At 55.2% G+C, this 15220-nt stretch overlaps 1 protein-coding gene across 1 annotated transcript in view; it reads left to right on the top strand.

Annotated features, from left to right (window-relative positions):
• The window catches only part of MYO7A (myosin VIIA), a 79451-nt gene that overhangs the window by 35784 nt on the left and 28447 nt on the right, over nt 1-15220 (top strand). The window contains exons 15-22 of the mRNA XM_033121317.1: nt 1773-1879; nt 7617-7754; nt 9094-9252; nt 9701-9793; nt 11904-11998; nt 12808-12892; nt 13485-13703; nt 14185-14292. Of these exons, the coding sequence (XP_032977208.1) occupies nt 1773-1879; nt 7617-7754; nt 9094-9252; nt 9701-9793; nt 11904-11998; nt 12808-12892; nt 13485-13703; nt 14185-14292 (1004 nt within the window). The remainder of the gene's footprint in view (nt 1-1772; nt 1880-7616; nt 7755-9093; nt 9253-9700; nt 9794-11903; nt 11999-12807; nt 12893-13484; nt 13704-14184; nt 14293-15220) is intronic.

The following is a 15220-nucleotide window of genomic DNA, read 5'->3' on the forward strand; positions in this document are numbered from 1 at the left end:
AAAGCCTGCAGTCTGCCCTTGCCAACGCCGCCCCCCCCCCACCGTAGAATGAAGGGCTGACAGCGAATGGGCATCAGTTGTGGAATTTGTCTACACTGAGCTCCTGCCATTCAGTCTCAAAGGGTCCCCCCCACAGTCCAAGCCGGTGAAATTAAAAACAAACCAGCAAAGAGCCCTTGGTTTCATACTTCCTCAGTGCGTTGGTCCAGAAGGCAGTAGACTGTATCAGTGAGCCATGCTGCAGGGATGGAATCTGAAGGCTGCCCAGCCCTCCCTAAATTATTGGATGCGTGATCTGACCCTGCTGTTACAAAGAAGGATGCCGACATTAAGTTTGAAGGACTGTTGAGCAAACCAAAGGGTCTGTTGTTCGGAGTAATAGAGGATTGTCTTTCAGTTCAGTTCAACCAACTTTCACCGAGCATCTATTCTATAGCAGGTTTCATGCTGTTGCTGAGGATACAGAAATGAAAATGAGCGAACTCTACATGAAGTTATAAAATTATAGAATGGTGGATCTGGAGGGTCCAAATGGGTCATCTATTGTAATGGATTTGGAAACTGAGGCCCACAGAGGGAAAGGACTTGTCTAACTCACTCATCAATTTTCAACTGCTTTAAACAATTCTACCAGCATTTTCTGGTTCAAAATGTACTGTTTTAATCTAGCATTTTATCTATGACATGGGTGTGGTGTTAGGTGATCTGAAGAGAAGCAAGAGCTTATGGGTACTGTCATTCCCAGGAAGCTGAGGCCCAGAGAGGAGTCTGTCATAGAGCTTTAATTAGAGCCCTACAATTCCATCCCAGCTCCAGAGCCCACTCTTGCACTACTGAGCGCTGCCTGCAACTCTCCTCTCCTCAGACGCCAGTGGGCAGCCTGGCACTGGGTCTCTGTGCCATGTACCAGCTGGGGCAGTGGGGAGAAGGTGCTGTTTCTCTGCAGTGTTCCTTTTTCCCAGGCATCCCCAACCCTTGGTTCCTTGGGCACCCTGTCTCCTGCCCCACCCTAGTAAGGCCCCCCATTAACCAGTTCCTAACTCCTCAGTTCCTGGGAATGGCAGCCTCTCTGAGGTCTGTGTGGTGCAGGGGAACCTCCCTGGGCTAGTGCCAAGGGTCCTGGGTTCGAGTCTTAACTCTGCCTGTGTCTGGCTGTGTGTGATTAGACAAGTTGCTTAGCTTCTCTGAACACTGGTTTACTCCTTTGTGTGATAAGAAGATAATTCCTGCCTGTCCCATATCTCCAGGGGCAGTGATCATCAGAGCTGCGAGAACACTTTGTAAGACATAAGGCATGGTCCAAATAAATACAAGCTACTTTTAATTAACTCCTTTACTACTAGCTGGTACTAGATCAACATGTATTCTCTCTCAGGTGATACATTTACTTAACAAGGCCTTTTGACACCTTCGTTCAAAAGACTAAGGCTGGCATTTCAAGCATTGGGCGTCTCAGTCAGGAAGGTGGGCCTGCTCCCTCCCGGGGACTGACACCTCCTGCCCTTCTCTCTGAGGGGGTCTGGAAGAGGGGGGCTGAGTGATGGGGGAGACAGCGTTCCAGTTCTGGCTCTGTGCCTCACTTTCTCTGTGATCTTGGGCAAGTTGCTATTATCTCCAGGCTTCTGTGTCCCCCACTAGAGCATGGATGTGGTTGAACTAAGTCAATTTTGAGGGTCCTCCTGGCTCTTGGGGAGGATTGGGGAAGGGCTGAATCTTGTCTGGCAGAGGCTGCCAGAGCTGGCAAGCTGTGACCACTCTTTGCCGCTGCCCAGGCTTCCTGGAGAAGAACCGGGACACCCTACATGGAGACATCATCCAGCTGGTCCACTCCTCCAGGAACAAGTTCATCAAGCAGATCTTCCAAGCTGACGTCGCCATGGTAACGTCAGGACGGGGCTGCCATTGGGTGGGAAGTGCCCCGCAGAAGCCAGGCCTGAGTCTAGCACCCCTCTGCCCTTGTCTAATAGCTTCAGCTGAGCCCCTCTAGCCTCAGTGCTTTGCTGTAGTTCCAGGAGGGACTTGGGGTCCTCCCATCTGTTCCTCTTGTACTGATTGTGGAGTGCAGGTGGGGTGCAAGACCCAAGGAAGGGTCACATGAGGGGGCACAGAGCAGAGCCAGATCAGGACTCGGTTTAAGATGGGGGTCCCCATACCTGGACCTCTAGCGCTAATGGAGCACAGGCAAAGGGAGCACGTCCAGCCCCAAGGACATGGATGGGTGTGGGTGTTTCAAGAAATGGCACAAAGGGCATATTTGTGGTAGCCCTGGACCCCAAACAGTGGGTAGAGAATGTCCCACCCTCTACATTTCTTTTATCCCTAGAGTCGTAGTCTGGTGGCCTTTTTCCTGCAGGATCATATCAGATGCCTTTTTATTTCATATTCTCCTCCTGTCCCATGGCTTCCTGGAGGGTACATGGAGGGGCTCACGGGTAGGCAGAGCCACTGCCCCCTTGGTGCTCATCCAGATGCCCATGCTGCCCTGGCCCCCAGGAGCTCAGACCTCTGCCCTGAGGCTCCTTTTCTCTCCCTGTGGGTTTTGCCTTCTGTTTTCTGACCCACCACGTTCTCCTTGCCCCCTTCCCTTCCCATCTACCCCTGTATTGTGGTTCCTGTTATAGTTTCTCTGTGGTTATTCATCGGGCACTCTCCGCCAGTCAGCAGCTTCTGCGAAGGTAAAAGACCCAGACCCGGGGTCAGAGGATGGCGGGAGAGGCCTCAGCAGCCCCTGGGGCTGGGCTATGTCCTTGGCTCCCGTGGCACTGAGGGTTGGGGAAAGGGCTGGCTGCTGATGCTGCTGCTGCTGCTTTTTTTTTTTTTTTTGGAATGTGTTTTTTTGTGGAGTGGTTTGTGGAGTGGTTTTGTTTTTTTTGTTTTTTGAGTTGTGTGTACTGCAAGCATCTCGGTTTCTTAAAGGAGGAAACTGAGTCCTAGAAAAAGAAACAAGACTGGCCCAACTACCCTGAGAGCCAAGGCCAGAGCTGGAATCGAACCCGTGTCACCCACAGCCTCTCCCGAATTGAATATTTGACTAAGCCAAGCCCTGCTAAGTGTTTCCACATTGCGACTTGGTCAGATCCTGTGATAATCCTGTGAGGCAGGATGGGCATGGTATTGTCTGCATTTTGCAGACAGGGGACTGAAGCTCAGAGATGGGGTGTGACTCACCCCAAGTCCCCGCACCTTGGGGAGCTGGCACTACAAGTGATTGTCCCCAGACCTCCTAAGGCCTCGGAACAGCACCCCTTGTATGTCCTAACCACCACCTTCAGGCTGCGCCTCCCAAGGCACTTGAGGTCCCAAAGGTGTTGGGGACCCCTGAGCAGAAGCACAGCTCTGCCATCCCCTTTGCCTCCCTTTTCTCAACCCTCAGTTTTCTCTCGGCCTACTACTGACACCCCCTACTTTTAGTCTTAGTGCTGAGTCCCTCTTCCTTTCTGCACATCTGGCACCCCCTTGCTGCACAGTGCCTCACAGAGTTCTGGGACAATTCCCAAAAGCCACAGCAGAGCAGGGCAGCCACATATCAGGAGCGGGGAGCTTGTTGCACGGTGGCCTCTATCCTCTGCCAACGGATTGGCCCTGGTATCCCACTCCCCAGGCCAACACTGTGGGCCATTCTGCAGGTGGGGTGAATGAAGGGCCACCACCAGAGAGGGACTCCACGTGCCTGAAGCACCAGCACCCAGCAGGCCCAACCCTGAACCCACCTACCTCAGGTTCACAGTACTGGGGACAGGTGTGGCTCTCGGCTCTCTTCCACTCTTTCCTCTCCTCTTCTAGTCCCCAGACCACCCCCTGCCAGACCCACCCATTCCTCCTGGTCTTGCACAGTTCTGGGAGACCACGGAACCCCGTCTTCTGCACCTACTCCTTCTCCTCTCATTCCAAAGTATCAGGAGACGACACTGTGAAGTTTCCCGTTCTAAGGCTCCTTCCCCTGGACCTGAGACTAGAATCCACTTGCTGAGAGCGCCAAGTATAAGACCCTGAGGTCTCCGTGAATGGCCCACCTCTGAGGGAGTCATTGGAGCACAGAATTAGACACAGCGGTGACACTTTGATACCAATTACCTGTACTCTTCTGGGCCAGGCTGTGAGCTCTGCACTTACATTTCTCACCTCAGTCACTCCCCTAGTAACCTTGCGAGTGATTACTATTGCTCCCATTTTACAGCTAATGAAGCTGGGGCCCAGAGAGGCCTTGCTCGGGGTCACACAGCTTATAACACACAGGGATTTGATCCACGTCTGTCTCAGGAAGGTGCAGGGACTTGTCCAAGGTCCCATTCGAGTGAGGGCTAAAGCGAGGCTTCTCAAGTCCCTGCTCTGTTTCACTTGCTATGCTGTCTCTGTAAGCCTCACCTCTGGGAAAGAAAAAGTGCTTCGTAACCGCTGGAAACGTGACCGCTCTGTTAAAGGAACGTGGAAATCAGCTTGGTGAAGTGTGAAGTCCGTTTTTTCGGAACCGTGTATGAGCTGCAGTGCTTTCCTCAGGGCGGAAGCCCAGATGCCGCCCCCTAGTGGTCTGAGTTCGCGTCCCCTGCAGGCCCCCAACCCCCGCGTTCCCAATCCTTCCACTCTGGTGTCTGCCTCCCCAAGGCACCCAGGCAGCCCCACCCCAGCCTGTGCCGCTGGAGGATCCGCTGAGCCATGAGGACGGTAGTTCTTCCAAGGCATTGAGCAACCCCCGACCCCCACCGCCGTTAATCTAACTCCAGTCACACGCTCCCAGGGTCCTGAGTCCACAGGACACGTTGTTCACTCTTTGTGCCGGCGGCTTCTCCTGCCTGTGACTTCCCAGCCTCATTCACATGCTGCTCAGGTGTCTGTCCGCCCCTCAGATCCCGTCCGTGGAGTCATTTAACCTTGACTTTTGGACTTTTCGTTTCTGCCTTTACCTCATCCCCAGATATCTTTAGATTATCCCAGAAAACAAGGAACATCCGAAAGGAGCACCTTTCCCCTCAATGAAATAAAGCAAATCAGCAACCCAGGTGGCCAGGGCAGTGACCGCAGACCCTGCCGCTGCACAGCCCCACTTACTCACTTATTTACTGAGTGCCCAAGTATGCCAAGCGTTGTCCTCAGTCCCAGGGACGGAATAGTGAACAAAACAGAAAAAAATCTCTGTCTGCATGGAACTTACATTCCAGCAGAAGGGGAAATAGTTAATAAGCAAATAAATATGTAAAATACATAGTATGTCAGGTGGTGATATATGATATGGAGAAAAATGAAGGAGTGGGGAATGCCGGTGGTGGGGCTTCGCAGTTTTGCATACGGAGACCAGGAAAGGCCTTACTGAGATGCTGAGGAGGAGGTAAAGAAGCCAGCCACAGGCATTTTGGAAGAAAAGCGTTACAGAGAGAGGGAACAGCAAGTGCAAAGCCCCAAGGTGCTCCTTCAGCCCTCAGCCTGCCTGGTGCAGTGTAGGAAGAGCACAGGGTGCAGGAGATGAGCAGTCACTAGAACCAGGTCCTGTGGGACATCGTCGGTCCTCACGAGGACCTTGGTGTTCATGCAGGTGACGCGGGAAGCCTTGGAGGGTTCCGAGCGGGCAGACATGACTGGGTTCGTGTTTTAACAGCCTCACGCGGGCTGTTGCGTCCATAGCGGAGTAGAGGGCCATGGGGAGTGTGGGCACAGAAGGAGGGAGACCAGTTTGGAGGTTATTGCAGTAATCTGAGAGCAATGAGGGAGGCTTGGACCAGGCTGACAGTGGAGGACGTGGTAAGAAGTGGTCAGATCCGGGATCCGTTTTGGAGGGGGAGCCAAGAAGGTTTGCTGACGTACTGGATTGAGGAGAAGAGGAGTTGGGGACGGTTTCTAGATGTTGGGCCTGAGCAATTCGAAGGTGGACAATTTTCGGGAGCCCTTGGTTACTTGGAACCAGTTCAGCACCACTTCAGTTCCGCAGTGTTGTTGACGGTTACCGTACCAGATCTGGGACACAGCCGTAAACAAGGCAGACCCACCTGTCCTCACAGGACTCAGCCCAGCAGGGAAGACAGACCAGAAATAGCCCCAGGACGATGATCAACCCCAAAGAAGAGTGTGTGTTGTGTGTGTGTACGTGTGTGCTTTGTGTGTCTGTGCAGGTGTGTGTGTGTATGTTGTGTCCTGTTGTGTTTTTGTGTGCTGTCAGGATGTGTGTACTCTGTCCATGCACTGTGTGCTGTGTGTGTGTGTGTGCTGTGTGTATGAGTATGTGTCTGTATCTCTGCTGTGTGTGTGCTGAGGGCAGGGGCTCTAACGTAGCCTGGGCACAGCCCAACCCGGACAGCTCCCTCTCTAAGTGGGGGTCACCCAGTGCTGCTGCTGGGGCAGGTCCGGGGGCAGCCGTGGGGGCCACAGACCTGACATTCACCCTACCCCGATGCAAATACAGCTTCCCTTGGCAAAACTCTAGAATATGTTCCAAATAAAACTAAAACAGAAAACATAGCAAATTTCAGAATAGTAAACGTTTGCTGTTCTTGGCAAGTGTCGTTTTAATCTGGGGCATGTTGTCTATGGGTTAAATGCCTCTGCCCCACCACGTACCTCACACATCTGTATCTGTACCCCTGGTTTTTGGTGCTACAGGAGATCAGATAAAATTCATTTAAAGTATAAAATCTTACAATGAGAATCAAATTTATTCATAAGAAATCCTCACCAGGGACACAGTAACATCAAAATGCTTTGGAAACGAATCTGGTTTCTATGTGCCTTTCCTCGGTATCAGTCTGAGATGGTCTGCTTCCTGTTTGTTTGCTGCTCAGGTCCTCCCCCAACAAACCCCTCACAGTATTCTGAGAGGGGACCCCACAGGGCAGGGAGGTGCAGGGGTCAGTGGTCTGCTCTCTCAGAGCAGCTGATGGAGCACAGAGCCTTGGGCCTTGGGCCAGCACTGTGGGCAGCCAGCTGGGTGCCTTCTTAGGAGGCTGACAGGGGGTGGGGGTGGGGGGGGAGTGGGGGGGTGCCCCACCCAGCCTGCTGCTGACTGGCTAGTCCCACAGGAGGGGAGGGCAAAGGCAGCACACTTCCTTGCCCCTAACCCCCCACCCCCACATCCCAGGTTGCTGTTTACATACTATGTGCTCACCCTTACACAGCCCTGTCAGCTAGACATATGGCACTATTCCCATTTAGGAAAGGGAAGGTCAGCACTGTTTAGTGACCTGCCCAAGATCACACAGCTAGGACGCAGTGGGGCCAGGGTTTGAATTTAGGTCTATCTAACCTTTTTCTAGGGAGACCCCAGTGCCCTGAGGTGACTAAGTTAGGTCAGTCATTTACTCTGGGAAAGGAAGGATGGAGATTCAGGGAGGGTCATCCAGCACACCAGAGGGGTGGGGGACCCGGGGCTCCCCAGCTCCCCGTGCAGCACTTCTCCTGGCCCAGGTCCCAGGAGGCTCCAGGGTGGGGGGGCGCGGGAGGGTGTCTGAGGTCCAAGCTCTAGCCCAGACCAGACAAGTCACAAGAAAACCCCAAGTGCAGTGCTGGCCAGCGGCTTCCCGGGCGGTTCTCCCTGAGGCCCTGACCTCACTGACCTTCCCTCCCGCTTCCCTTCCTGGAGTGCTGGAGTGGGGCAGGTCAGCCCCTCCCATGGCTGTGGTTCGTCCCCCCAGGGCGCGGAGACCAGGAAGCGCTCGCCCACACTCAGCAGCCAGTTCAAGCGGTCGCTGGAGCTGCTCATGCGTACCCTGGGGGCCTGCCAGCCCTTCTTCGTGCGCTGTATCAAGCCCAACGAGTTCAAGAAGCCTATGGTGAGCGGCCCTGGGCAGGGGGCCAGCCCCGGCCCGGCCTGGGGGTGGGGGTGGGGGAGGGCCATGGGGGGCAGGGTGCTCCATGGCCCACACATTTGAGATGCAGGACTGGAGGAGGCTCAGGGAAGTTAAGGGGCTTGAGGCTACAGAGCCGGGAGCCTGGGCAGCCCTTCACTGGGCGCCCCCTCCTTTCAGGGTTCTGGGGGGGTGGGTGTTGTGTACCACAAGGCTCTTCCCGAGGCCTGGGGGGAAGCTGGGGCCTGAAGGGTCTGGGGAAGCACGGAAGGCAGAGGCCAGTGAAAGTGCATGGAGGGAAAGGAAACAGGAGGCGGGAACCACCCATGCACATACTGTCCCTGTCCCCTGCCTGGAAACGTTCCTCAGAGTGGGCTGTCCAGTCCCCCTGGACTCAGGACCAGGTAGGTCTACAGATGCATGAGGGTCACAGAAGGCTCCAGCGAGCTCCCCAGCTAAGACAGGAGGTCCAGGGGACTGAGGCCAGGGCCCTGCCAAGGCAGTTAGGTACCATCTCTCTCACTCTCAGATGCCTCTGGAACCTTCTCTGGACCCACATGTCAGCCTCTGTTGCCTGGACCTCGGCAGCAGGATGTCTTCGGTGCTCCCCTGCCTTCCTGCTGCCTGTCTTCCCTGTCCAGGCCCCCTTCCCACTACAGTGAGAGACGAGACTCTCAAACGCAAATCAAACCCATGACTCCCTGCTCCCTCCCTAGCTTTCCCAGCCCCTCCAGGAACTCCAGGCGGCCCTGCCCTGCCCTGCTGTCATGACAAATATGACTTGTGCCAGTTAGAAAGATGTGTCTCCTTCTTAAGACACTTTACTGTCAGCAGCCAGAAAGTTGTCTGAATACTTGCGAGTCTATAATTGCTGCAACATGAAGGGCACCCCCTGGGGTTGTGCAAGGCACCCACTACCTGCACTATCATTACCTTGGCGTGAATTAGCCTCCTCAGTCCCTGTAAAGTCCCCCGACATGTCCTGCACTTTCAGGCTTCCACACCTTTGCACATGTTCTAACCTACCTCAGTGCCTTCTCTCCTGTCAGGGTTAGAGCAAAGACTGCCTCCTCCATGAAGCCCCCTCCAGAGGTCCCAAGGGGGAATTAAGCCATCTCTCCTCTGTGCCCCAAAGCACCAGCTCACCCCCTGTGAGGGTCTCATGTCGTGCTGCTGTGTGGGTTTGAACTGCAGATCCAGGTTCAGTCCCACCTTTGCTCCTCATGGGCTGTGTGGCCTTGGTCTGGGGCTGGGGAAAGGCGGAGCAGAGCTGGTCTCCCAGCAGGAGCCGCCAGTGCTGATGGCTTTGGCTCTGTGCCCGCAGCTGTTCGACCGGCACCTGTGTGTGCGCCAGCTGCGGTACTCAGGGATGATGGAGACCATCCGAATCCGTCGAGCTGGCTATCCCATCCGCTACAGCTTTGTGGAGTTTGTGGAGCGATACCGAGTGTTGCTGCCCGGGGTGAAGCCGGCCTACAAGCAGGTACAGAGCTGGGGCATAGATGGCAGGATGGGGAGTCCCAGCTCTGGGCTGGGCAAGGGCCACAGTTTTCTCATCGGGACAGTATACTGGACATGACACCGGCTCAGCCACCTCAGGTACGGCTGGGAAAACGGGGGTCAGGCAGTGGAGTGCCTCCACAGGCTTTGATGGCTGTGCTCGGTAGGGGTGGACGTCACACATGTGGTGTAATGGATGAGACCAGGGCTGCCAAGTGTGCCCTGGGTGTCAGCTGTGGAAGAGGGTTTTGCAGTTATCCTGCGGAGCTGAGGAGAACAGTGAGGGTCAGAGAAGGCAGGACCAGGCTGGGGTCATAAAGCGAGTCAGGGGCAGAACCGGAGCAAGAGCCCTGCCGCCCAGCCTCGGGAGGGACACGCAGCGGACCGTCCCACTGGCGGGGCTGCCCATCCCTTGTGCGCCGCCCCCCCAGGATGACCTTCGGGGGACATGCAAGCGCATGGCTGAGGCTGTGCTGGGCACTCATGACGACTGGCAGATCGGCAAAACCAAGATCTTTCTGAAGGTGAGCACAACCTCTGACTCGCTGTGAACTTCCCCTCATGGGTGGGAATGTGCCCGAAGTGGCTGCTTTAGAGAAGCTACAGCATCAGAGGGGGTCAGCGCTGGGCCTTTGGCTCCTCTTGCCCTGCAGTTTGTAATAGGAGAAGCAGGTGGGGAGTGCGGCCTCCTCGTTCAGCTCTGAGGACCATCATCTGCCCATCCTCACCGCTCCGGAACCTTGGGGTATCACTGTGGGGGAGGGCCAGCTGGTATTGAGCCCATCTGTGACCTGAGGGTGGGGTCAGAGCACTGACCCAGGGTGACAAAACAGAAGATCAAGGTGGGCTCACCAGGGAGGCCTGGATTCAATCTAGGGAGGGCTGTCTTCCCTACTTTGGGCGGGTCATGGCCCTTCTGATCCTCATTTCCCCATCTGTAAAATGGGACGTGCCTGGGAGTGGGGAGCCCTCTTGAGTGTATCTTTAGGTCTCCTTCTGTGATTTCCTGTCAGGCAGGGTTCATCTGGGGCTGTGGAGGACCTTCTGTACCCCCCCTCCCCCTGCAGCCTGGAGCTCCCTGGCTCCCACAGCAGCCCCGGCAGGACATTGGAGCCTGGCAGTTGGGGAGGGAGCAGGGCTAAGAGAAGGAAACTCAGTCATGGGGAGTCCAGAGCTTGCTGGGATTTGATGGTGGTGGGGCAGCTGTGGCAGGGAGAGTGGGAGCTCCCAGCACCCTAGCTTCCCCATTTCCATTTCCGCTGTACTAGACTTCTGGCTGTCCTGCGTGACGGGGCAGGGCTCCTTCCTTGGTACTGGGTGGAGCCTGTCAGTACAGGGCATCTGGGTGGAGGCGTGGGAGGAGCCAGCCCTGAGCTGGCGGGAGTCCTGGGGTCCGGTCTAATTTCCTCCTGGCGCAGGGGCCACGGGCCAGTCCCTTCAGCTCCCTGAGTCTTCATTGCCTTATTGGAAAAATGTGTCCACTGTTCCCTGCCTGTGCACCTCACAACTGCCCAGACCCCAGTGGGGGCTTTTTATCCATGATCTCATTTAGTTGTCACAGCAACCCAGTGAGGTAGGATTATTATGCCCATTTCAGAGGCTCAGAAAGGAGAAGGGAGTGGCCCAAGGTCAGGTGCTGGGCTTCCAGCCTGAATTGATTTGATGCCCAGCCCAGGTGGGTAAGGGAGAGAAGGCACACAGCGCAATGGCACCTCGTGCCAGACAGTTCTGAGGACTATCACCGACCCATCCTCACCTCTCTGGGCTCTTCAGAAACGGCAGTGGTTTCCAGAGCCTCAATGTCCACTTCTCATTCATTCATTCATTCATTCATTCATTCATCCAGAAAGGCTTGGCGGAGCAGCTCCTCTGTGCTGAGCCCCGTCCACAAGAGACGTGTCTGTGACTTGCTGATGGATATGGTTCTCCCATAGGACTCCGCCTCTCCAGGGCAAGGCCCCTGTCTCCCTGCTTCACTGAGACTCCCCTCTAGCACCTAGCACTGTGCTAACAATGGAGACATTCACTTCATACGTATTGAATAAATGATGAAGTTTTGTCTAACTGGAGTGAGGGTTGGGAGCTCGGGGTGAGGAGGAGAGAGGCCTGGAGAAGTCGGCAGGGCCTGGATCATGGAGGGCCTGGGTGCCCGGGGAGGAGTCCCTGGGAACCTGGGGGTATCCCTGTAAGGTCACCATCAGATTTGTTTGAGGAAGTTACCTCCTTAGGGAGGGCCAGGGGGAGCGACAGAGGCCAGGAGACTGGGTAGGACGCGGCTGCCAAGATCCAGGCGGGTTATGAAAGTGGCCTGGCCCCGGTCAAGAACTGATGCGACAGTGACATCAGGAAGGGCAGGGAAGGCCAGAGGGGTAAAGCCAGCTGACCCCACCCCGTCAAATTAGGCTCCTCCTGCTCCATTTGTCCCACCCAGGCCTCTGGGAAACAGCCACAGTCACCTCTCTCTGCACTGGTGGCTGTGAGAGGCTGCCCCGTGAGCAGGGCTGGGAGCCTGGGGGGCCCAGTTGAGCCCTAGGTCTGGACTCTGAATGAAAGAAGAGAAAGCCCACCTGGGGTAGCCCGAGCCCCAGGACCGGAGACCATGATAGGACACTGCTCACGAGCTCTGCCCTCCAGGACCACCACGACATGCTGCTGGAGGTGGAGCGGGACAAGGCCATCACCGACAGAGTCATCCTCCTCCAGAAGGTCATCCGGGGGTTCAAAGACAGGTACATGCCTGGAAATGCTCTCCCCACCAGAGCCCACACACGGGTGTGTGCACGTGTGCTTGGCTTACCTCTGTGCCCCGTATGTGAACACTGGAAATAAGCATGCACATCCATGCACACCCCAGAAAGCAGCACACACATGGATAGCACATGGATGAACATACACACACAATTCACACATCCCGTCTGTGCCACGTGTACTCAGGAACACAGTACACTCACCTGTACACAGACATGCACATGTGGATACATGAGGCACATACATGTGGACACTCTGTGGTCTCGGATTCCTGATGAAATTTCTCAAAGAGGAAATTTGAGATTTTATAAATTATAAAGTGTGTTCTATATTTGATATAAGGAACGTGTGTACAGCTGGGACAATTCACAAATGGGCAGGACTGACTTTGGAGTGTGATTCAGGCTCCACAGAAATCCCACAACCTTCTGCTTTTGCAGTTCATCTGGTCACTCCCTCCCTCCCTCCTTTCCTCCATCCATCCATCCATCATATTATTTACTTATTAGTCATACATTTATTCATTCAATAAACACTTTGGAAAGGCTCCTTATGGGGCTCATATGACAAGTCTGCAAGGCAGGCAGGGCAGGTATCATTCTACCCACTTTACAGATGAGGAAGTTGAGGCACAGAGAGGTGATGTGTCATTGCCCCAGGCTGTGTATCTGGGAGACACAGAGCTGGGACTCACCCTGCTCTCCTGATTCCAAACACCACCTGTACCCTATCTGCCTATTGGTGCCGAGTCTCTGCTAGGACGATCTCCTACATCATGCTGCTGTTTCAGGTCCAACTTTCTGAAGATGAAGAACGCTGCCACCCTCATCCAGAGGCACTGGAGGGGCCACAACTGCAGGAAGAACTACGGGCTGGTGAGGCTCCACAAGGGGGCTGCCGCTGGCCCCACAAGGCCTTTGAACCTGGCCCCGTTGCTATAGCAGCAGGACCTACCTGTGCCTGGGGACCGGGTGGCCTCCTGCCACTGCCCTAGCCTGCCCCTACCATTCTTCCAGCCCAAAGTCCAAGTCTGATTCTTTCGGCTTTTCCCATCTGGTCGCAGTGTTTGGGCTTTACTTCTGGAATGTTTTGGTGGGTATGAGACTGGGTCATCAGAGAGCTCAGAGGGGGCCAGGAGCAGGTGTGTCTCACGGATCTCAGAGGAGCAACTGGCCTGTAGCCTGGACTTGGGGCTGGGGAGGTGGACAGGAAGGAGACCAGCTTGTGGTCTGAGGATGGGGTCCTCTCAGGGGGACCCTTTCAGGAGCCCCTCTCAAGGGCAGCCAAGGCCACTCCCTGGGAAACTTGTCTGAGAGGAGGTGGAGCTTACCTCTGGGAAGTCCTAGTCTGAGGGAGACCGAGTGGGGCCTTCAGGGCGTGCCCGTCGGAGAGCGGGCCCCGTGTGGGGAGGCTCCCGGGTGAAGGTCCGTCTGGAGTCGGGCCTCTGAGTGGGCTCTGTCCTCGCAGATGCGGCTTGGCTTCCTGCGGTTGCAGGCCCTGCACCGCTCCCGGAAGCTGCACCGGCAGTACCGCCTGGCCCGCCGGCGCATCATCGAGTTCCAGGCCCGCTGTCGCGCCTACCTGGTGCGCAAAGCATTCCGCCACCGCCTCTGGGCTGTGCTTACTGTGCAGGCCTACGCCCGGGGCATGATTGCCCGCAGGTTGCACCGGCGCCTCCGAGCTGAGGTGAGGGGTCCCGTCCACAGCGCCCACGCTTCTCCCAGCTGGGGGGTGAGGGATCTTGAGTTCACAGGACCCACAGCTCCCAACACCATAAGGAGAGTGTCCTCTGCGGGGTGCTGCTCCATCTCAGGAGGACAAATCACCCCCACTTGTTGGCTGAGGCCTACGGAGGGGACCTAGGGCTATGCGTCCTCTGAAGAATGACAAAACTGGTGCCAGACTTCTCATTTTCACCATCCCAGCCAAGGGTAGGGCTGAGGACCCCAGTCATTCTTGTGAATCGTTGGGCAGCCAAGGCAAACCTGGTTTGGTTTTGGGATCATCGGTACCCCCAGCCCATTCCATGACCTGGATAATTTCTCAGACGCCTCAGTTTCCCCATCTGCCAAATTACTTGATGCAGTATCTCCCAGCCCCAGAGCGCCACCAGGTGGGGTGAGGCAGAACACAGGGCTCCGTGCTCACAGGCTGCCCCTTCCCTTAGTATCGGCGGCGCCTGGAGGCTGAGAGAATGCGGCTGGCGGAGGAAACCAAACTCCGGAAGGAGATGAGCGCCAAGAAAGCCAAGGAGGAAGCTGAACGCAAGCATCAGGTGAGCCGAGACGGTCCCAGCCGTTAGACGTCCATTCACTCAACACGGGCTACCCATCCTCTGTCCATGCAACCTTCCTTCATGCGTGCCCTGGGTGCCTGGTCTTGGGCCAGGCGGGACAAAGGACAGAGGGCTGTGGCTCCAGAGTGAGAGGGTCCACGTCCTCAGGAGCACTTTTTCTAGCAGGGAGATAGCACCTAGATAAAAAGCCTGAGTTGCGATGAGAGTGCCCAGTATGGAGCTACCAGTCATGTGTGGCTAATGGGTACTTGAAATAACAAAGCTCTCTAAGTGTAAAATACATGCTCGATTTTAAAGACAGTAAGAAAAAAAGGAATGTAAAGTACTTACTATTTTTAAAATATTAATTACATGTTAACATAATATTTTGGAAATATTGGGTTAAATTAAATATATTATTAAAATTGATCTCACCTATTTCTTTTCACTGTTTTAAGTGTAGCCACTTCATACATGGGCTTGCATTATATTTCTTTTTCTTTTTTTTAATTAAAGTTTATTGGGGTGACAATGGATAGTAAAGTTACATAGGTTTCAAGTGTACAATTCTGTAATACATCATCTATATATGACGTTGTGTGTTCACCATCCAGAGTCAGTTCTCCTTCCATCACCAGCATTGCATTTCCACTGGACAGTGCTGGTCTAAAGCTGGAATTTCTGGTTGGCTGGTCCCCTCCAGCTGGGGAGGCATGAGCAGGCTTCCTGGAGGAGGTCTTCCAGCTGAGTCCTGAAGGGCAGGCGGCATTACTGTTGGGCGTCTGTCTGCACTGGGCTCTGAGCAGGGTGTGGCCCAGGGTGGGGAAGCCCGGGCTCCGTCCTTCTCAGCGGTCAGGAGGCCCAGGGCAAGGTTGGGACTGTGGCCTGGCTGCTGCAGGGGCTCTCTTGGGCTCCTCCGGGAGGACTT

Source organism: Rhinolophus ferrumequinum, chromosome 11, assembly GCF_004115265.2.
Source record: "Rhinolophus ferrumequinum isolate MPI-CBG mRhiFer1 chromosome 11, mRhiFer1_v1.p, whole genome shotgun sequence".
Classification (NCBI taxonomy): domain Eukaryota; kingdom Metazoa; phylum Chordata; class Mammalia; order Chiroptera; family Rhinolophidae; genus Rhinolophus; species Rhinolophus ferrumequinum.